Source organism: Littorina saxatilis, linkage group LG9 (genome assembly GCF_037325665.1).
Source record: "Littorina saxatilis isolate snail1 linkage group LG9, US_GU_Lsax_2.0, whole genome shotgun sequence".
Classification (NCBI taxonomy): domain Eukaryota; kingdom Metazoa; phylum Mollusca; class Gastropoda; order Littorinimorpha; family Littorinidae; genus Littorina; species Littorina saxatilis.
In genome coordinates, this window is record NC_090253.1 from 64,498,399 (window position 1) to 64,521,056 (window position 22,658).

Genomic DNA, 22,658 nt, shown 5'->3' on the forward strand with positions numbered 1-22,658 from the left:
ACAATATCGAAGACGTGAAATGCGTCAATCGAGCAACTGTCGTAACTTGGCTACAATGAGACGGTCTCCTACCTTGCACCATAGACACGGACTGTGACATTCTTGTTTAATTTAGGTGAAATGCTTGAAACAGAGTGACTCAAAAGCGACAGTTCGATCAGTTACTGACCGAAAAAAACGTGCTCGAGTCATTCGGCGAAGGTGGCGAGCTTTCAAACCAGCACGACTGAATAACTCAGAATGCCTTTTTTCATCATGCCTCTATTCTACACGAGTAACATAGTGCAGTGGTAACGGTTCCGGACTCTCGTTCATTCGCTCCGGGTTCAATTCCGCCGGGAGCTATATATTTTTTAATTAATCTTTTCCTTTTTAAGCCTCCGCAATTGCATTCCGGCTGCAAAAACCGGGTTTTGCCTCTGTGTTAATTTTATTCATTTGCAAAAGAAACCTTCCTATGCTTTGAAAAAATCATATCATGTCTTGACTTTCAACTGTACGCGCGTGTGTATATGTGTGTCACTACGGTGAGTATGTGTGTGTGTGTGTGTGTGTGTGTTTATGTGTGCCAGTGTGTGGGTGTGTGTGCAGTGTGTGTGTGTGTGACGTGTCACTTGTGTCATCATAGTTTCAGTGTGTGTCTGAGTGTAGATTGAGAGAGAGAGAGAGAGAGAGAGAGTGTGTGGTTATTTGTTTGTGACTGTGTGCGTGCGTGTATGGGTGCGTGTGTGTGTGTATATGTGTGCGCGCGAGCGCGCGTGTGTGTGTGTGTGTGCAGTGTGTGGTGTGTGTGTGTGCAGTGTGTGGTGTGTGTGTGTGTTTATGTGTGCCGTCAGTGTCACTTGTGTCATAGTGTCAGTATGTGCATGAGTGTACGTTTGTCTGTGTGTGCATGTGTCGTAAGAGAGAGACAGAGAGAGAGACAGAGAGAGAGAGCGACACTTCTTTGGCAATTTTGGACCAGACAGCGTCTTTATGTTTAACAGTTAGACTGTTCTGTAAACTTGGTGTTTACTGTGTTTTTTTCTAATTAACTGTTCTGAAATTTGGACAGAATAACCGTTCTTTCGTAAAACACTTCTGTCAAGAGTACAGCAATTTCACCATCTGAAAAAGGTGCAGAACGCCCCTCCGTGTCTACTTTCTTTTTGAGCGGCACACGTGCCTTGCCATTTTCGTTGACTGCCATGTTGATAGAAACGTGCGCATGCGTATTAGTAGGGATTCCCCCAATTTCCCCGACCTTGACCTTAATACTCTCGCTGTCACTACTTTGGCGTTCAAGTCAGTTCATGCATTGTGAACAGTTAGAAAGTTGACTTCGGGAGTTCCCACTTCGAAAAGAGGCCTCTACTTCCAGTGTTTCTTACTTCTAGTTCATGCATACGGGCCCTGGATGTTTAACCTTCACCGTGCTTCTTGGGTCGTGGACGAAGTTTTTGATTGAGACTTCATGTAATCTCCAAGCACCCCAATGCCCAACGTCTACAAGATTATCTTTGTAAACAAACACATAAACGATGACGACCATCCCATTGCCTAACTTTTACAAGATTATCTTTGTAAACAAACACATAAACGATGACGTAATGTGAACTACACAGCCCAGGTGATGTGGGTCGTGGACCACCCATATGGAATTACGTAAGGAATTGTACGTCGTTTGTCCTTATTTGGATGGCGTGGGTCGTGTATGACCCATACTCTGCAAAGAGGCGGCAATTCGTTTATGCCTGTTCGGACGGCGTGGCTCAAACACAACCCATACTTTTTGCGATGAATACTTCTTTGGAAAGTATGGGTCGAACACGACCCACGTCATCCGTACTGTGTAGTCAAAGGCAAAGCGTGATCCGGTGAAGGTTAATGTGAAACTAGCAGTCTCTTTACTCCTGTTTGTGGCCAGCAAATGTTGCTTCAAATAAACTATATGTGAACTTAAAATCACACGCTGCACATGCAAACTAGTTTTTCATGTATGTGTCCACATATGTTGCCTCAAATGACCATACTGTGTGAACCTAGCATCACAATTTGTACATGCATACTTTTTCTCTCCTGTATGTCTCACCATATGTTGCTTCAAATTACCAGACTGTGTGAACCTAGAATCACACTCTGTACAAGAATACTTTCTCTCTCCTGTATGTGTCAACATGTGTCGCTTCAAAGCACGAGGCAGTGCAAACCTAGCATCACACTCTGTACATGTATGTTTTTTCTCTCCTGTGTGTGTAAGCATGTGTTGCTTCAAAGTACCCGACAGTGTGAACTTGGATTCACACTTTGTACATGCATGTTTTTTTTCTCCTGTGTGTGTCAACATGTGTCGCTTCAAATTACCAGACTGTGTGAACTTCGCATCACACTCTGTACATGCATGCTTTTTATCTCCTGTGTGTATTAACATGTGTTGCTTCAAATGACCTGACTGTGAGAAAGTAGCATCACAGTGTGTACATGCATGCCTTTTCTCGCCTGTGTGTGTCAACATGTGTCGCCTCAAATCACTTGAGTGTGTGAACCTACCATTACACTCTGTACATACATGTTTTTTCTCACCTGTATGTGTCAACATGTGTTTCTTTAAAGTATCAGACAGTGCGAACTTAACATCACACTCTGAGCATGCATGATATTTTTCTCCAGTATGTTTGAGCATGTGTTTCTTCAAATGACCAGACCGTGCAAACCTAGTATCACACTCTGTACATGCATACTTTTTTTCTCCTGTATGTGTCAACATGTGGTCCTTTAAATGACCAGAGTATTTGAACCTAGCACCACACTCCACACATGCATGTTTTCTCCCTCCTGTATGTGTTAACATGTGCTGTTTTAAATCACTAGAACATGTGAATCTAGCATGACATTCTGTACATGCTTGTGGTTTTTCTCCACTCTGATTCTCCTTTGCTCTAGGAGAGAAAGAAGAGACAGAAAAGCCTGGTGCACTGTTTTTATCAGTGTTGACTGCAATCTCTGTTTCTGGTGTCTGTATTTCTTGTTTCAGCCATGTATTGCTGAAAGTGTTGACTGCAGTCAGTGTTTCTGGTGTCTGCATCTCTTGTTTCAGCCAGGTATCATTGTGAGTGTTGACTGCAGTCTGTGTTTCTGGTGTCTGTATCTCTTGTTTCAGCCAGGTATCATTGTGAGTGCTGACTGCAGTCTGTGTTTCTGGTGTCTGCATCTCTTGTTTCAGCCAGGTATCATTGTGAGTGCTGACTGCAGTCTGTGTTTCTGGTGTCTGCATCTCTTGTTTCAGCCAGGTATCATTGTGAGTGCTGACTGCAGTCTGTGTTTCTGGTGTCTGCATCTCTTGTTTCAGCCAGGTATCACTGTGAGTGCTGACTGCAGCTTGTCCTTCCGTTGTCTGCACTGTAGGCATGGTCGCTGTGTTCTCTGTGGCATCCCTGATCGGCACTGAAAAAAACATGATCCCTCTATAAAGTTTATGCTGATAACAAACCATTCTTAATATCAAATTATCAACTTTGTCTTGTAGACTTTTTCTTTGCTTTTGGATAATGACTTTCTTTCTTTCTTTATTTGGTGTTTAACGTCGTTTTCAACCACTTTACTTTACTTTACTTTATTTGGTGTTTAACGTCGTTTTCAACCACTTTACTTTACTTTACTTTACTTTAGTTGGTGTTTAACGTCGTTTTCAACCACTTTACTTTATTTGGTGTTTAACGTCATTTTCAACCACTTTACTTTACTTTACTTTATTTGGTGTTTAACGTCGTTTTCAACCACTTTACTTTACTTTACTTTATTTAGTGTTTACGTCGTTTTCAACCACGAAGGTTATATCGCGATGGGGGAAGGGGGAAGATGGGATAGAGCCACTTGTCAATTGTTTCTTGTTCACAAAAGCACTAATTAAAAATTTGCTCCAGGGGCTTGCAACGTAGTACAATATATTACCTTACTGGGAGAATGCAAGTTTCCAGTACAAAGGATTTAACATTTCTTACATACTGCTTGACTAAAATCTTTACAAAAATTGACTATATTCTATGCAAGAAACACTTAACAAGGGTAAAAGGAGAAACAGAATCCGTTAGTCGCCTCTTACGACATGCTGGGGAGCATCGGGTAAATTCTTTCTCGTCCCAACCAATATGGGACTCCCCCTAACCCGCAGGGGGTTGGATAATGACAATCCGATGCAAATTTCTACACTTAAAACAAACTCACAACCACATCAACTAAAAACACATATAACATCAGAAAAGGTCACAGGCAAATTCTGTCTGTCAAATAATATGAACATGGTTAGGTGGCTCAGAGAAATGTCAACCGACAAACAGCACACAAACCTAATCCAAACCGCTGGTACGTTTTATCTTTGAAAATAATAACACTTGGAGGAACAATCCAAAAAAGTGTACATTATGGTAGTTACCAAAAGTTTGATCATTCGTTTGCAAGCAAAGTAAAAAATATTTCAGTCAGGATCTTTTTTTTTATTTTTTTTATTTTTTTTATTTTTTTTTGCTGGATGTTCCGACCCTTTTCACACTAATCTCAAATGTTCTGTTTTTCGCTTCTGGTTCTTTTTTTGATATACTCACATCTCATTATTTTATTGGCCTTACCATATTTAAATGGTTTAGTCCTGTAACAACAAAGCGGCGTGTCTTCAGCCACATCAATCTCTATCTTGACGACAACGCTTGTGTCTCCTTCCTCCATGCTGTTGAGAGAAGCCCTGGTTCCTGGGTGTTCACTGTTCAAGATGTTGACACTCCCTGACTGTTCACTGTTCAAGGTGTTGATGATCTCTGACTCAGTGAATGTTCAAGGTGTTGATGCTCCCTGACTGTTCACTGTTCAAGTTGTTGATGCTCCCTGACTGTTCACTGTTCAAGTTGTTGATGATCCCTGACTGTTCACTGTTCAAGGTGTTGATGATCCCTGACTGTTCACTGTTCAAGATGTTGATGATCCCTGACTCGGTGAATGTTCAAGATGTTGACACTCCCTGACTGTTCACTGTTCAAGGTGTTGATGATCCCTGACTGTTCACTGTTCAAGATGTTGATGATCCTTGACTCGGTGAATGTTCAAGGTGTTGATGCTCCCTGACTGTTCACTGTTCAAGTTGTTGATGCTCCCTGACTGTTCACTGTTCAAGATGTTGACACTCCCTGACTGTTCACTGTTCAAGGTTTTGATGATCTCTGACTGTTCACTGTTCAAGATGTTGACACTCCCTGGCTGTTCACTGTTCAAGATGTTGACACTCCCTGACTGTTCACTGTTCAAGGTGTTGATGATCTCTGACTCAGTGAATGTTCAAGGTGTTGATGCTCCCTGACTGTTCACTGTTCAAGTTGTTGATGCTCCCTGACTGTTCACTGTTCAAGTTGTTGATGATCCCTGCCAGGTCACCGTTCAAGGCAATGCTGTGAGAAAACAAAACAAAACTGTCAGATTCAACATGAATTTACAGAAAAACAGATGTTGGGGTTTATAGTAGTTATTTTGAATGCATCTTTTCATAAAAAGGCCTGGCGTCTATCGTGCAGCAATTTCTTTTAACCGGTAATTTTTCCAATTGAAATGAGAAAATACCGGAACAATATTGGCTGACGGTATGACTTACCGGTTGATTTTTATAACTATCGGGTTATTTATCTGGTAAAAAATCAAAACCCTGTGTCATATAAATCGCTTGCAGTGCACACAAATTCGAGTCATGAACCACCCTCATTAAGTGACAAACGGGCAGGCATAACACAAACACACACATAGGTCATAGGTAAAACTCGGTGATTGACCCCGGTTACGAAGGTCAGTGTCTGTAACCTGGGACAGGAAGAGTTTCCTCTTAGACATCAAAGGAGACCGTCCCATAGGTGACCCTACCCTACTTCGGGGGCAGTCCTTCAATTGTGACAGCAATAGGTGAGAAGATGACAGCCGTGGGCCACTTGACTTGCACGCACTACCGACTACCGACTACCATCCCTGACTCTTGATGCGTGACTAATGGCGTGCGTGTTCCACGTGTGCTGCGTAATTACGAAATTTGACACTCACTGGTTAAAAGGTCAAAGTCGTTATTGACCCTAAGTTGGTAGGTCGGTCGTCGTTCTTGGGAGGTTAGTTACAGTGTGAAAACCATCCGTCCGGAGAAATTCGGTCGGCAAAAGGAGGGGGTCGTTCTTGGGAGAGGTCGTTACAGGAGGTTCCATTGTATATATATATATATATATTAAATAAGCTTAAGTTTGGAGCTTAATCCGTCAATTAATGTCACGACAAATGTTCTTTAGCTTCATTACAGGGACTTGTATCAAAAATAAGTAAAAACTGGCAGTGGATTTTGAGCTATGAACTTAACACCCTTAAAGGCACAGTAAGCCTCCCGTAAACCATCACAGAGTTCCCCGAGCGTCTAAATACAGTACAAGCATACTTCCATTTGAACGCTCACCGAACGGGAACATCCTGGCTGCTTTCTGTCGAGCGTGAGACATTTTCAAAGAATTTATTTTCGTAGACTTGTTCGTTAACAACAACGGCGCCTCGTTTTTGCGCTAGACCTAACTTTTAAAATCTAAATAATAAATTGACAGCTTGTTACCCAAACATTCTTTAATCATAAAAGAATTCGTTTTTCATCAAGACAAGATCAGAACAATTCGAAGTTGTGAAAGTTTAAAAAAAAGAAAAGCCCGGAAGCAGGGTCACGCAAGGGTCGTAGCAGACGAAGGTTTATCAGTGCAAATCGTCGTTCCTCTCAACAGTCAAAAGCCATCGCTAGAGTTCTTGTGAACCACAGCCGTTGTTTCGTGCATAAAAAACGTGCTATTGTAGATAAGCTCACATCGAGTCGCATTCATGACTAACTGACGACTGCATTGTGAAAAAGGAAAACTGGATCACACGGGTTCACGATGGCTCAGGGGTAAGATAAACCACGCAAAAATAAATTCTTTGAAAATTGTTCGCTCTTTACGGAGGGCACCTAGGATGTTCTCCATTGGTGAGTGTTTAAATGAAAGGGTGTTTGTACTGTGTGTAAAAGCTTGACCGTATCTGTGATGGTTTACGGGAGGCTTACTCTGCCTTTAAGTTCAAGATCACCAAATCAAAAAACAAAGACTGAAGAGACTGCCAATTAACGTTCCAAAATTCAGAATAAAAAAACAAGAAAGGTAGGACACAAGTGTCGTTTGGGTCGGCCCTTCGCCGATTTTTTTGTACTTTGACCGAAACTTTCATGTCCCTATCGGCAAAATGTCCGAAGAGTATTCGCTTAAATTGGCCAAATTTTGTCCATTTTTTTTTGTATTGGTCAGGCTTTGATTGCTAAAACTGCTGCCGATGTACTTAGTCAACTGACTGACGTTTATTTCCTTCGCGAATACCAAAAACGAAACATCAATGTTTTGAACGGAAGCCATGGCCAAAAAATATAGATGCCAGAGTGGTTTCAACCACACTCTCAGCGTTTGCGTTCGCCGGTTCGCGATAGTTTATCAGTCAGTCAGTGCTTTCGATTTGGATTTGAACATCATGTTCAACCAAAAAAGAAAAAAAACTAAATTGGCCAAGGTTTGCTACCCTTCGCCAAGGTAAGTGATTCCGGACAAAATGACAGGAACACCGCGAATGTGGACAGTGTCAGTGTGAGTGGTAGTAGTGTTGTCGAGTCGATCGAAGCAGACGACATAGCAGACGATAGTCACCGCGAATCGAAATCTGCTGAGTCAGAGAATGAAAAGCGTCCTCCAAATCGTGGTTTCCAAGCAAAATGGCTCACCCTACACGGTTTTTGGCTCACGAAGTGTAGCCTATGCGATCTTAACTTTGTCTGTCTGTGCGTTTGTGCGTGCGTGTGTGTGTGTGCGTGTGTGTGTGCGTGTGTGTGTGTGTATGTCTGTGGTAGAAACTTTAACATTTCCGAGTCTATGTGTGAGTGGTTATCCAAGACTATGGATAAAGCTCGCATAAGATTACGTCACGGTCAAAAGTGTTTGACGTCAATTAATGCATCATGACGGCATGCCTCCCTGTAGTCTTTCTCTCTCGCGTGGTGTGTGTGGTCTCGGTCATTGTTATTTTGAGCGGGCCGAGACTATTTGGCAGTCGTGTTCTGTAAGTAGGCTACATGCAGACAGACAGATCTAGATCTAGTGTCTCTCTTTCTTGCACAGTGTCACCTAAGCTTACTGTGTGTGTGGGTGTGTACAGGGGCGGACGAGGGGGGGGGCACAGGGGGCACGTGCCCCCCCCCCCCCCGAAAAAAAAGAAGAAAAAAAAGAAGAAGAAAAAAAAAAAATTTTCTATGCTGATTCTATGACCATTTCTAAGTTCAAATGGCACCAGATGGCACCATTTTGCTTCTTTGGGCAAAAATTTTTTCCGGGGGAGCATGCCCCCGGACCCCCCTAGCAAATTCGGGCGCTTCGCGCCCATCACATTCACTTTCGATTCAAAGTGCACCCCCCTTACAAAGCAACTGATCCGCCCCTGGTGTATGTGTGACGGAGTGATTGAGTTTGTGTTACTGTTTGTCTATTTCTTACGTGAGCCTTGAAGGCTTCGCCTCTTGTTTATTGGTGTTTTACCAGTCATGTTTCCCAAGGCTTGTCAAGATTAGCACAAGATTGGAAGAGAAATTAAAGTTAAAGGCTTGAACAAGTTTCAGAGAACTGGTGTCTGATGTAGTTAAATCAGCAAAGCTAATTGTTTTAGTTGCAGTAAGCAACATATAATCCAGGGGCGGATTAGGGGGGGGAGGTGTTACGGGGGTTATGGACCCCCCCCCCCCCCCCAAAAAAAAAAATTTAATTTAAAAAAAAAATCTGTATGTGAATTTTGTATTTTTTTCTGTCTGTAAAGCCGGGGGAAGAGTTAATTGTTTAATTGTCTTCCTTCTAACCATACTATATGATGTCGGGAGCAGATATCAGTGAAGATAAATATTGCCATTATTTAATACTAACGTTAAAAGAAATAATTAGTGGCTGCTGACACCAGTTGATCATGTTTAAAATCAAGGATAAGCCACAAATTGTTTATAAAAAAGCTAAAATTCTTCAGCTTCAGGGGGGCTTTGCCCCTCAGGCCCCCCAACGGGACCCTGGACCCCAGGTTGTACCCCCCTCCCCCCCCCCCTCCCCTCTGGCTTAACTGCTCCGCCCCTGTAATCTGTGTTCCTAAGACAATGATTGTATGTATTGGTGTTCCCCTCTTGAGTCTTGTTCTTCAATGTTGCGGTGACTTTGTATGAGCCAAAATAATAGCCGAACATTTTCCAAGATGTCCTGAAGCTTTCTGACAGTTTCGGCCAAAATAATGTCCCAACATGAAAATGTCTAGCAACACCCCTGTAGGATGTCTAGCAACACCCCTGTAGGATGTTGGAACGTTTGTTATTGACAAACAATACGTTACCAGGGATGTTGCTACAAATTCATACCTATAGGACAAATGTCCTGAGTTCTTTAGCATCAATAGGACATTTGACCGCTTTCAGAAAGTGTAATAGAACATTATGAATTTGCGCCAAACAGCTTATAACACATTCCATGGAATTGTTCCAAAGTCATGCGCCCACACACACACGCACGCGCGCTGTAGAACACACACATAATATAGTAAATACATCAACACAGTGTGCGTATAATGTTGTATTTGTTTAGTTTTAAAGAAACCACAAAAAAGAAACCAACATGAACAACTTCAGAGCTCTTACTTTGATTAAATACTGCATGATTTGGATAAAAGTTGACAAACCAAATGATCGGTTTGATCTAATGCTGATCTTTTGCAGGCTTTAGGGGTTTTTTTCAGCGGCATAATTCAGTGCTTCGTCTCATATCGAAAACAAAAGCAGACTACAAATTTAGTCAGTTGGAGTTGTCTCCCGTACTCCTGTAGCATGCACTGATCTATAAAGAATCCACTATTTTCAGATCAGTGCGCTGCACCGAGACGGTTATACCCAAACGGCGCATACCGCAAACGGTTCGGGAATTCCTGACAAAAGAAAAGATCCGCATGCGGCACTGACAACTTCAGTGTCCAGCTGTCAGTGTCAGCTGAACACGAGAGCGTTCGGTCTTTTAGATTTGTATCTTGAAATGAAAATTAACGAATATCGCGCTGTCCGAACGAATGGAGTACATATCGGACAATGACCACGCTCAGGCTAAAACGATAGGACATCTGACCGACATGCGGCAATGTGAATCGGACATTTGGGGATTTTCATCGTTATATGTCCGATGTCCGACGCCTAACGACATCCCTGCGTTACATGGTAATCTTGAACTTTAGCGTGTTAAATTCATAGCTCATAATTCAGAGGCATTTAAGTCTCCAAATTTGTAGAACCTGCACTTGTAATCAAAACAAGTCATTTTAGATCCATTTGAAGTTACGGAATGAACTCCGATGAACTGTACGAATGCATTTCGTTTACATGGGTCAACGAAGGAATTATCCGTATGAGCGGGCAAAGGGAGACAACTCTTTCGTGTAAATGATGTCCCATGGTTGACAACGTACGCCATTCTTACATGGACTTGTATCAAAAATAAGTAAAGAATGTCACTGGATTCTGAGCTATGAATTTAACACGCTCAAGTTCAAGATTACCCGTTACATTTACAAATATATCGACCCAACGGTCTGTAAAGTGCATAGACAAACAATGAGTAACAAGAACTTAGCTTGATCGAATATTTCGGCCACTTGTTGGGAAAGTCCCAAGCGAATGAATCGTATTGTTTAGTCAATAACAATCGTTCCAACAACCTACATGTACCTTTCTTGTTTTGTGGTTCAAAATTACCCACCGGGTACACCGTTAAATTGTTGGGATTTAGCCAACCCGGACAAAGCGATGCAGTGTAACACACAGCATCACAATTCACATGCGTTTCAAACCATCAGACACGAGAACGAGAGGGAATAGGATCCATCAAGATCAGGACTACCACCCTTCACTGTCCCACTCCTTTTTTCCGCGGACAACATCAGAGTGGAACAAGCTACCGATCTCCACCACATCCGCCCCCTCCCTTGAGTCGTTCATGTCACGACTCGGTGGCAGCAGAGCCCTGCAGCCATCCACCTCCCTCCCATAGCCGTTGATGGATTGTACAAAGTTTTAATAACCCCAAAACCTAGCCAAGCTCCTCTCCACTGCCCTCCTGCATCCCCCCTCCCCCCCCCCCCCCCCCCCCCCCCCCCCCCCCCCAGCTTTGGCTTTTTAACTTCCTTACACGACTGGCACAGACCGCAATGGGGGCCAACAGTGTATGGACATCACCGCGGGACCTTCAACATCCAAGAAATTGGATCCGGTCCCCCACGGGAAGAAGAAGAAGAAGTAACCTTACCTTCGAGTGAAGCCTGGGTCCGCCATTGAAATTAAAAGCAAAATCCAGGGGACTGTACTCTCCCACAGTTAAAAATCGATCTGACTAATTACCGCCCGACACCGCCCGCTAACTTTCGCTCTCAAGCTCTTTGAACATGCATAACTCCCTTATTTTTAATTTCTATGACTTTATGACTTAAAAGTTGGTACAAAATGAGAAAATGTTGTGGAGATAGTAGATATATAAACATATTACATGTACATGCTTTAGTTTGAGGTCGGGCCGTGGGGCCGTCTAAAAACAAGTCTCACATGCTTTCACTTTTGCTCTCAAGCTCTTTTAAAATGCATCATACCTTCCTTTTTATATTTAGTCAAGTTTTGACTAAATATTTTAACATCGAGGGGGAATCGAAACGAGGGTCGTGGTGTAAAGTCAAAAATATAATGTGGATATGCTTCGGTTTAAGGTCAAGCGGTAAAAAAAAAGAAAAAAAAGCGGTAATTAGTCAGAGCCGTTTTATACATGGCAGTCATGGCACATCAACTGATCAAGTAAATAGTCTTCCGGTGGTCATTTCAAATTGACGCACAATCAAAGCCGGATTGAAACCCACAGAGAGAAGCACATACAGGAAATGTTCCCATTGCGGGTGTAATTGGAAACCTCCTCCGGTCCTAACAACAAAAAGAATACAGTGACACCGGCTGAAAGTCAAAGGGAAGTAACTGTGTAAAGAGTCGACCCAGAAAATATACTGACTTACTTCCCGTTCACCGCTTAAGCCCAGTTACTTCACAAGATGGTATAGGTAGATAAAAGGGCGGCTACAACAAGCCCAGTTACTTCACAAGATGGTGTACGTAGATAAAAGGGCGGCTACAACAAGCCCAGTTACTTCACAAGATGGTATACGTAGATAAAAGGGCGGCTACAACAAGCCCAGTTACTTCACAAGATGGTGTACGTAGATAAAAGGGCGGCTACAACAAGCCCAGTTACTTCACAAGATGGTATACGTAGATAAAAGGGCGGCTACAACAAGCCCAGTTACTTCACAAGATGGTATAGGTAGATAAAAGGGCGGCTACAACAAGCCCAGTTACTTCACAAGATGGTGTACGTAGATAAAAGGGCGGCTACAACAAGCCCAGTTACTTCACAAGATGGTATACGTAGATAAAAGGGCGGCTACAACAAGCCCAGTTACTTCACAAGATGGTGTACGTAGATAAAAGGGCGGCTACAACAAGCCCAGTTACTTCACAAGATGGTATACGTAGATAAAAGGGCGGCTACAACAAGCCCAGTTACTTCACAAGATGGTATAGGTAGATAAAAGGGCGGCTACAACAAGCCCAGTTACTTCACAAGATGGTGTACGTAGATAAAAGGGCGGCTACAACAAGCCCAGTTACTTCACAAGATGGTATAGGTAGATAAAAGGGCGGCTACAACAAGCCCAGTTACTTCACAAGATGGTGTACGTAGATAAAAGGGCGGCTACAACAATTTTCTTTTTCATGTGTAAGCAGGGCCAGATGGAGGGGGGGGGGGTTCTGAGGGAGGGTGGTGTTCTTTGGTCCCCCCCCCCCCCCCCCCCCGCCGCCACTGATAGGCGTCGCCCCTCATGTACCCCACATGGCCGGGGCCCCAGCGGCCCCTGGACCCTTGCCACATTTTTGTAGACCCCCCCCCCCCCCCCCACCCCCACCCCTTCTATTATACTAGACCCAGCCCTGGTAAGTGAAAACGTTGTTTGGGATATTGAAAAGTCAAGTTTTGACAAATTTTTTTAATATCAAGGGGGAATCGAGACGAGGGTCGTGATGTGTGTGTGTGTGTATGTATATATATGTGTGTTTGTGTGTGTGTGTGTGTGTGTGTGTGTGCGTGTGTGTGTGTGTGTGTGTGTGTGTGTGTGTGCGTGTGTGTGTGTGTGTGTGCGTGTTTTTTTCAGGTGTGTAGAGCAATTCAGAGTCAACTACTGGACCGATCTTTGTGAAACTTTACATGAGAGTTCCTGGGAATGACATCCCCAGACTTGTTTTCATTTTGTTGATAAATGTCTTTGATGACGTCATATCCGGCTTTTTGTAAACGTTGAGGCGGCACTGTCACACCCTCATTTTCCCATGGAATTGATTGAAATTTAGGCCAAACAATCTTCGAGGTTTAGAAATTAATACATGAGTTTGGTCATTAAAAATCAGAAAATTCAATTGTAATTAAAATAATTATTTTATAAAACGATCCAAAAATAATGTTATCTTATTCTTCATCATTTTTTTATTCCAAAACTATATATTTATGTTATGTTTCAATTAAAAACAAGCTTTGAAAATTAAAAATATCCAACTATGATGAAAATTAAATTTCCGAAATCGATTGAAAAGACACTTTCATCTTATTCATTGTCGGTTCCTGATTCCATAAACATATAGGTATGATATGTTTGGATTAAAAACAAGCTATTCTGGCTTGTCAATGTCACTGCCTTTGCCACGAGCGGTGGACTGACGATGCTACGAGTATACGGTCTTGCTGAAAATATGCAGTGCGCTCAGTTTTATTCTGTAAGTTCGACAGCTTGACTAAATGTCTCTCTTTCTCTTTCTCTCACACACACACACACACACACACACACACACACACACACACACACACACACACACACACACACACACACACACACACACACACACACACACACATTGAAAGAAGCGTAGCAAGGTACTAGTCGTGAAGACATTTTTTCAAGTGTTTTTAACCACTTCAAATACAAATATTACACTACGTGGCCGGTTGTATTCAGTTCACACACACACACACACACACACACATAAACACACACACACACATAAACACACACACGCGCACAAACACACCCACATACGCACAAGCACTGACGCGCGCGGCACGCACGTCACCACGCACACAAACGTAGACCCCCACAACGACTTCATTCCACACCTACAACAACCGAAGACACAGATACACACATTCTCTAGATGATAAATGTTTGTTCACACCCTCACTGAGAAACAATCAGGGGCACCGTTTTCTCTTCTTAAAAATAAAACGGTACTGTTACCGTTTATAATGATAAAGAACCAAACTAAAACTACAGAACTAGTGTAATAGACTCTTAAAGGACCAGACCACGCTGTTTTAAAGGTTATTAGAACCACTAACCGATGACTGAAGGTTAGAGAAATGCACCTAAAGATTCCAAAAATGTAAAGAAATTCACCGATTCGTAGCTTAATCATTGTGATTTAATTAAAAACGTTCCGCCAAATTCGTCTGCTAAACGAGACTTCGAAATGGCCGCCAGTAGACGAGAACCGGCTGTGACGTCACTTAGTGTTTGGAAACCGAAAGTTACAGCTTACGCTCAAGTGGGCGTTTGCCTAAATCGAGCATCAACAGCACGCCGAAGGAATGCGCACGGCTGCTGATAGCTATGAAGTATAGAAAAAAGGTTCAGGCATCAGTTGTCACCTTTTTCCGATGGGCTTACAACTTCTGCAGCAAGACTGATTAACTGGAAACGGCCAACACGATGTGCTGTGTTTCGCGACACTTTCTTCCAATGCGAACGCAGTTAAGCCGGCAAGAAAACCTGGCACACACAAAACAGCTGTTGCCTAACGCAGTTCCAGTTCCGACAATTGTTGACCACTCACAGGAGGTCAGAAACCGGATACCAATGTCATCAGAACGATCTGCTTTCACTAAACGCAGACGAAAGGAAGTGAGTACATGCATACTGAATGTGTTCTGTAAGGGATAGGGGTTCAGTGTCACTGGGCGTTTTTGTCAGACTGACAGTATTTGTAGTGGAATGGCATCTGTTCCTAATTTTAAGCAAATGTGTTAAGATTACAGATTAAAACATATATCTGTTACTACATGTCCGTCCCCATGCACCCACCTTAAAGTTCCCTCTCTCTCTCCCTCTTTTACACTCACCTGGGTAATCGATGAGTCTCAGGTTTAATGAGTGTCCGTCCATATACACATAGACATTCACACAAACACACACACGTTGTTATAGTTGTTATCTAATTCAGTGTTGTATTAAATAGATAAAGAAATCGTTAATACAGCAAGCTTGCATGAATAATTTGCTGTTGTCCTTTTTTTCAGATCAGGTTCTGTAATACAGTAATTATAATTAATACAAGTACAAATTCATGTTTGCAGTCATACTCATAGTGTGTGAGTGTGTGTGTGTGTGTGTGTGTGTGTGTGTGTGTGTGTGTGTGTGTGTGTGTGTGTGTGTGTGTGTGTGAAAAGCACTTTGATACTTAAAACATCTGTGTTATTTGATTTTATTACAAAACTGCAGTCAGAATATTAAGCAGACCTATTCCAACAATACATTTTGATCAGCAGTAAATGTAATGTCAAATTATGAACAACAATCATGTGAGCAGATATATCTAACAGAAACAAATAGTCTAGCAAAATAATACAACCAAGTACATGTATGGACATCATCATCCACATAAAAAAATTGATTGTAGGAAGAGCACTCTGTGTTATTACCACTGCTTCAGTCAAACTGCCAGTTCAACTTTATCTCTGTGGGGTTTTTTTTTCTCTCGGAGTAACATGGGGAAAAAAAACCTTTAAAAAACTTGCATGCAACAGAGCTGGATTGTTTCTAGTGATCATGCAGCATGATTTATCCGCATAGAAAACTACTGAAACACCTAAACAGAAATAGCAATGTCTACAGAAAAAACCCACTGTTTGATTGCTGTCTGTAGTACTCCTCTTGCTAACAGTGGCATTAAAATAATTAAAACTAAGCTATGCTCTCTTGGGGGGGGGGGGGGGGGGGGGAAGTGCTCTAAGTACTTTTTGTGTCTACATAGGCAAAACAAAACTATGCAATGTTTCAGATTTCCTGACCCACCCTATGTTTTTCCTCCTTATCCTGGACTATTTTGGACTCTTACAAAAATGTAGGCTACTTCAAAAATGACAAATCTTAATTTTGCAGGCTTACAAGGAAATTGACTCTTCTCTTACAACCAGAATACACCATGATTTCAAGCAAATAAAAAAACTACATGCACCTGAGAAAAAAAAACACTTTAATTCAAGAAGTTAGACCTCCTAACCCCAGCTTTTCAATTCAATTCAATACGTTGTTGATGTTGATTATGGAGCTTAACGTCCTCCCAGGTAACTAGGGACCTATATTGGGGCATGATTTTTTATACAATGTTAAAAGTGTAGGGTGTAATGGGGGGGAGGGGGACTGGAGGGTGACGGGGTGTAGTCGCTAATAAATTTAAAGGTGCGTTTATTATCTAATATACCAGACATTTTGTTTTGGCTGGCGTACAGAATAACATCACATAAAATCGCACTCGCAAAACATACAAAACACATAAAATGTACACATCATAACCCAAACCACACATATCCATACCAGCACCATCACACACATATCCACATACATACTCTAGTTTGTACATTATAAAAATAAATACATTATGATTAATATCATTACTAGTCAACTTAAATTAAGGCTCAAAATAGGTCTTAAGATGGATGTTATTTAGTGTAATGAAGAGATTATAAAAACCAAAAAAAGCTATGAGAAAGAAAGTATGAAAGAATTATGCCCTTTCTCCGGTGAAAGTTCTGCTGATTGTGGTAACTTTTTTTTCTGTCTAAAACAGGCATCAGGTTAACTGAAATTCAGGCTGCTTTCCCATGCAAAGTACAAATGCAAGTGTCCATAAACCAGGGTTTAATACAAAGTCATGTAGTATGTGAGTGAGTTCTGATGAAAAAGTGATTGTGTTGTAATATTGGTTATTACTGAGTGTTGATGTTACAATGATTACATTATAAAAACAACAACAGAACAATGTGAAGAGCAAACTTCTTCTGTGGGCATGCAAGTGAGTTAATCTTGTGTGTGTGTGTGTGTGTGTGAAACTATATGTGACTGAGTGTTACAAATTTAAATGACAACAGTTTTCTTGATAGCCTTTAAAAACAACAACAAATACATACATTTAACAATCAAACAAATATAGGCACCTCAAAAAAAGTTGTATGTACACCTTCGTGGCTGGTGATGCATTCTTGCTCCCCTGCAAGTTTTCATTCTACAATGTACCTCAGGCTAGCTTCCTCTCTCTCTCAAATCTGCCCCTCCCACACAATACAACAGGTACAGTGGCCACTCTGACACCAGTCTCTGAAATAATCAAGAACAGTTAAAACTGCGATGAGCTGTTGTTCTTTTACTCGTGAATGCAATGCATGAACACTTAAACAATATCCCACTTATTCGCGAGTGCGTTGACAAGGCGAGAGTGAAAAAATAGCACAGACTCGAAAGCAGACGATAAGTTCAGCACAGAGAGCGGGCGTGTTTACCTTTGATCGCTGAGACAAACAGTGTCGCAATTTTCATCGTCACTGTTTCACTACTGCTGGAAGTGGCCTCCGCCCTCATCTTTCATGCTTGATTCGAGGAGAGAAACCGGTAGTTCGAACATGTACGGTTCAATTTCGTCTGCAGTTACGCTTGTTGTTGTCATGTTGGTAAACTACCATCTCCACACGGTGTGACGTCACGGATAATTTATTCATAAGCCAGTCTCGCGAAGATCACGCGGCACAATGGCGGGTCGTTTTGGAGAAGAAATCCGTCGCTTCGGTCACAAAATTCGTCGGATTACGGCCTTAGAAGATTCCGAAGTAAACCAAACATTGTTGAAGACGGTAAGAAAGTGGTTTTCTAACTAACTGCAAACATCGGGAAGTGTTCGGTCGCGCAGGAACACGATTCGAAGCGTTTTTGACGCTAAAACAGCGTGGTCTGGTCCTTTAACAAGTCTGACACAAAGCAGTTGACACAAGAGTCAATGTTGACACACTTGTCGCTTAGAAACAGTAGCCGCTTTCAATCCGATAGAAAAGGGCGAATCGCTTGACCGTCCGAACACACTGCTGTCACTAAAGCGTGTCCGATTAAAGGCGCACAATAAAGGAGCACGCACACACCGAGTCTCTGTCTCAGGCAAGACAAAGAATGTAATTCTCGTCTCTTTGTCAAAGAGTTGCTGTGACAGCCTGAACCACAGCACAGTAAAACCGATGGTAATATGAAGTTCAATCAGGAGGATAAAGGCCACGAAATCATGCTCACACCCTCACAAAGGTAAATTACTAAATGTTCGTGCAGTAGCACAGTCGTACACAAAAGTATGCAAAGTATCATGGCAGATGACACCAATAATGCTGTATTGTCTCGCATTCTCTTACCACACGCACACACAAACACACACACACACACACACACACGCTCATACACACATGCGCTCACACACACACACACATACACACACACACACACACACACACACCAGGGCCGGACCAAATGAGTTGTAAGGGGGGGGGTTCCTCCTTTTTGGGGGGGGCAAATCAGCGAAGTGGCGAAGCCACAAGCGCGCGCCTGCTGCGAACTAGGGGGGTCCGCATGCTCCCCCGGAACATTTTTGAAAAACGGTTAAAATCTGTGCAATCTGGTGCATTCTGGGCCTTGTTTTGAGGGTTAAGGCCTGTCAGTGTGAGTTGGTGGGGGGGGGGGGGGGGGGGTACCTTTTTCTCATCGGACTTCACATTGAATAAAATTTGTTAGAGACACACACAAAATGTATTAAAAAAAATAAATAAAAAAACCACTCAAAGCAAGGTACATGCTTTTTCCAGGGGTGGGGTTCCGGAACCCCTGGAGCCCCCCCCTGGGTCCGGCCCTGCACACACACACACACACACACATGTAAGAGTAATCCAAAAATAAGTCGTCACACCTATGAAATACACTCCACGTGACATTACACCAGAGAGAGAGAGAGAGAGAGAGAGAGAGAGAGAGAGAGAGAGAGAGAGAGAGAGAGAGAGAGAGAGAGAGAGAGAGAGAGAGAGAGAGAGAGAGAGAGAGAGAGCTAGAGAGAGAGAGAGAGAGAGAGAGAGAGGTTTGTCTTTCGCTGGGGTATGCAGTGCCTTGGCGTTGCACATCTACTTAATTATCATCATCGCCTGTGTGTATACCTAAACATTCTAATCGGTTCCGCCTCCTAACTGAGCGTGATAAGGAGAAGGGGGAAGGAACGAAGGACAAGGGAAGAGGAAGGAAGGGAAGGGGGGATACTCTTGAACAATTAATCAACTACTGAGCGGTACATTCCGAAATACCTGTCAAGACTCTGGCGCAGCGCGGCGGCGCGCGCTGTGCGTTTACTGCCAGATAGACCCTAGCAGACACAAGGGAAGAGAAAGGGGGGGACAGGAAAATAGGGCCACGCCGTGGGCACTGTTCTCACTTATTCATTAAAAACAGAATTTTATTCGTAATAGGGAAAACTCATCTTATGCCGTTTGGACCTTAGTGTAACTTCCATACAATTCATACAGCTCGCTTACATATAATTCGACACACGTTTTTATCTAACAATCACAAACAATAAAATAGCTATCCGAAACCTATCAGACCACTTTTTATATTAAAACAATTCTAAACAATATCTTTACACAATCAAACTAGAAAAATGCAAAATATCCGTGAACAACTATCAAACATACATTTGTTAAATCCTGATAACGTTTAATAAAGAGAATCAATAATTCTTTCAACACAAAATTCAATATTTCGCAATTATAAAAGTAAGAATGCATACAAAATAGATATTTATAAACTAACAACAAAAGATCTATAAAATCACAAATAAAATGTAAACGTACCTTCTTGTGCAGAACACAAGTTAAAAAATCACCAATCTCTGGGAGCAAAATTAGCAACGTCTTTACGGTTTCAGAGTCAGGAAAACAAAGAAAGATATTCGCGCCACAAACGAGGATATCAGGAACAAATTACTTATCAAGTTAATACGCCTAAAACATAGTCCCATCATTCCAAAGAAAATTCCCAATTTCTCTTCAAAAACAAACTATAAAAATATATGTATCAAAACATTACATAACTTATGCAGCCCATTATTCTCTTCAACCCTTATGAACAATGTTTCTTTCTTTATTTGGTGTTTAACATCGTTTTCAACCATTCAAGGTTATATCGCGACGGGGAAAGGGGGGAGACGGGATAGGGGAAAGGGGGGAGGTGGGAGAGAGCCACTTGTTAATTGTTTCTTGTTCACAAAAGCACTAATCAAAAAATTGCTCCAGGGGCTTGCAACGTAGTACAATATATGACCTTACTGGGAGAATGCAAGTTTCCCGGACAAAGGACTTAACATTTCTTACATACGGCTTGACTAAAATCTTTACAAACATTGACTATATTCTAACAAGGGTAAAAGGAGAAACAGAACCGTTAGTCGCCTCTTACGACATGCTATGTAGCATCGGGTAAATTCTTTCTCGTCCCAACCAATATGGGACTCCCCCTAACCCGCGGGGGGTATGAACAATGTGAATTTAAACAATACAATAATCATTATCAATACGCCTTGCATATTCATGAGCATTAGTCCTTTTTGCTGATCCTACAAGTCTCTTAAATAATGATGCCAGAGAAAGCACAAGGCAACCAACGACCTCTGCCACGGAACCGCCCCGGCACCTGTGATATCTCACGTGCAAGAAACATAACTAGCGTTGGCAGCGATAAGGACCGTATGTGAGAACAAGTCGCGTAAGGCGAAAATACAACATTTAGTCAAGTAGCTGTCAAACTCACAGAATGAAACTGAACGCAATGCAACGCAGCAAGACCGTATACTCGTAGCATCGTCAGTCCACCGCTCATGGCAAAGGCAGTGAAATTGACAAGAAGAGCGGGGTAGTAATTGCGCTGAGAAGGATAGCACGCTTTTCTGTACCTAGACTCTTCGTTTTAACTTTCTGAGCGTGTTTTTAATCCAAACATATTATATCTATATGTTTTTGGAATCAGGAACCGACAAGGAATAAGATGAAGGTGTTTTTAAATTGATTTGGACAATTTAATTTTGATAATAATTTTAAAATTTTTAATTTTCAGAGCTTGTTTTTTTATCCAAATATAACATACAGTATAGACCGGATGTATAAAACACCGGATGTATGAAAGTCTGGATGTATGAAAGGGGTAGGCAGGGTCCCGGCAGAAGCTACTCTTTGTTATTACTTAGAATTTTCTGGTTGTATGAAAATCGGATGTATAAAAGTCCGGTTGTATGAAAGCAAATCTCTGGTCCCGAGCAGCACAAATGCGTTGTTGCAAGACCGGTTGTAAGAAAACGAAAGTAGACCCAAGTCACCAAAGTTCCGGGCCCTTTGTTTTTGCCCGAACGGTGTCCAACCCAAGATCTTGGGGTCCCTTCGGAGTTAAACCACATTGTAGGGGATGGGAACTGCCTGTATCGTGCCATAAGCCTTGATTTGTGTGGTAGCCAGGCTCAGCACATGGTTGTCCGAGAAAAAATAATCGACACCATGTGCAGGAATCATCAGGCTTTCTCTGCATACGTGGATGGAGATGTAGGTGATTATCTCGCTCACAACACCCTCCGACCCCGTTCATGGGGTTCGGATGTAGAGATATTCGCGGCTGCCACACTCCTTCAAACCACCATTGTGGTGTACACAGCCACTTCCGAATGCTCGCGGGGATGGCTGCCACACCCACCCCTTTTCCCGATAAATGGGGTAGACAGGTCCGAGGAGAACATTTACCTCCGAAATCTCTGTGGCCATTTTGAGCGGGTGGTGTCCACAAAGGTAGTCTAAATGAGGATGCCTTGAAAACTTCCCCACCAACTGATTTTTATCCAGATTCTATTGCTGTCAACGAGTTGTTCTGTTTAATTTGTTTCTCCATTCAATCATTTTTTTTAACCTGTTACAAATTCGTCACGAAGACCCATAAAAGCCCAGAAGGCATTTTTGTTACATTTATAACCAGAGACATTGGTCATGGATGTGAATCAGTTGTTATCTTTTTATGTTTTTTTTTTATGTTGTTGTATTTTATGTTGTTGTTGTTGTTATGTTCTTGTTGTTGTTGTTGTTGATTTTATCCATTAAACTGATTTTATGTTTAACTCCATTAATAATCTGTTTTGTTTGTCTATTCAGTCATTTTAGCCTGTTATAAATTTGCCATGACTGAAGAGCCATAATAGCCCAGGAAGGCATTTTTTTGTACAATTAGAACCAGAGGCATTGGTCGTGGGTGTGACTCAGTTTTTTTGTGTGTTGTTTCATTCCATTAAACTGGTTTTAAGTTTAACTCACTTTTTGTATTCAGTGCGCGCACGTGTGTGTGTT

The 22,658-nt window shown here is 42.1% G+C and overlaps 1 protein-coding gene and 1 long non-coding RNA gene across 2 annotated transcripts; both read right to left on the minus strand.

Moving 5' to 3' along the window:
- Positions 1 to 1,193: 1,193 nt before the first annotated feature.
- Positions 1,194 to 11,432, minus strand: LOC138976799 (gastrula zinc finger protein XlCGF57.1-like). The gene is made up of 3 exons (XM_070349690.1): positions 11,370 to 11,432; positions 4,605 to 5,414; positions 1,194 to 3,423 (listed from the first exon to the last, which is right to left on the minus strand). Exons 2-3 carry the CDS (start codon positions 4,699 to 4,701, stop codon positions 1,973 to 1,975), a joined length of 1,548 nt encoding a protein of 515 aa, XP_070205791.1. The 5' UTR covers positions 4,702 to 5,414; positions 11,370 to 11,432; the 3' UTR covers positions 1,194 to 1,972.
- Positions 11,433 to 15,672: 4,240 nt separating this feature from the next.
- LOC138976802 (uncharacterized) lies at positions 15,673 to 22,370 on the minus strand. Its single transcript, XR_011459155.1, has 2 exons — positions 17,763 to 22,370; positions 15,673 to 17,580 (listed from the first exon to the last, which is right to left on the minus strand). It is a non-coding gene; the product is annotated as an uncharacterized lncRNA (long non-coding RNA).
- Positions 22,371 to 22,658: the final 288 nt, after the last annotated feature.

Bases quoted from the DNA above. Each gene is read 5' to 3' on its own strand.
- LOC138976799 (XM_070349690.1), bottom strand. From the start codon at position 4,701: ATGGAGGAAGGAGACACAAGCGTTGTCGTCAAGATAGAGATTGATGTG. The intron at 3,424-4,604 runs GTAAGGCCAATA...TGTTTTTTTCAG, and splicing joins GACTAAACCATTTAAATATG to TGCCGATCAGGGATGCCACA.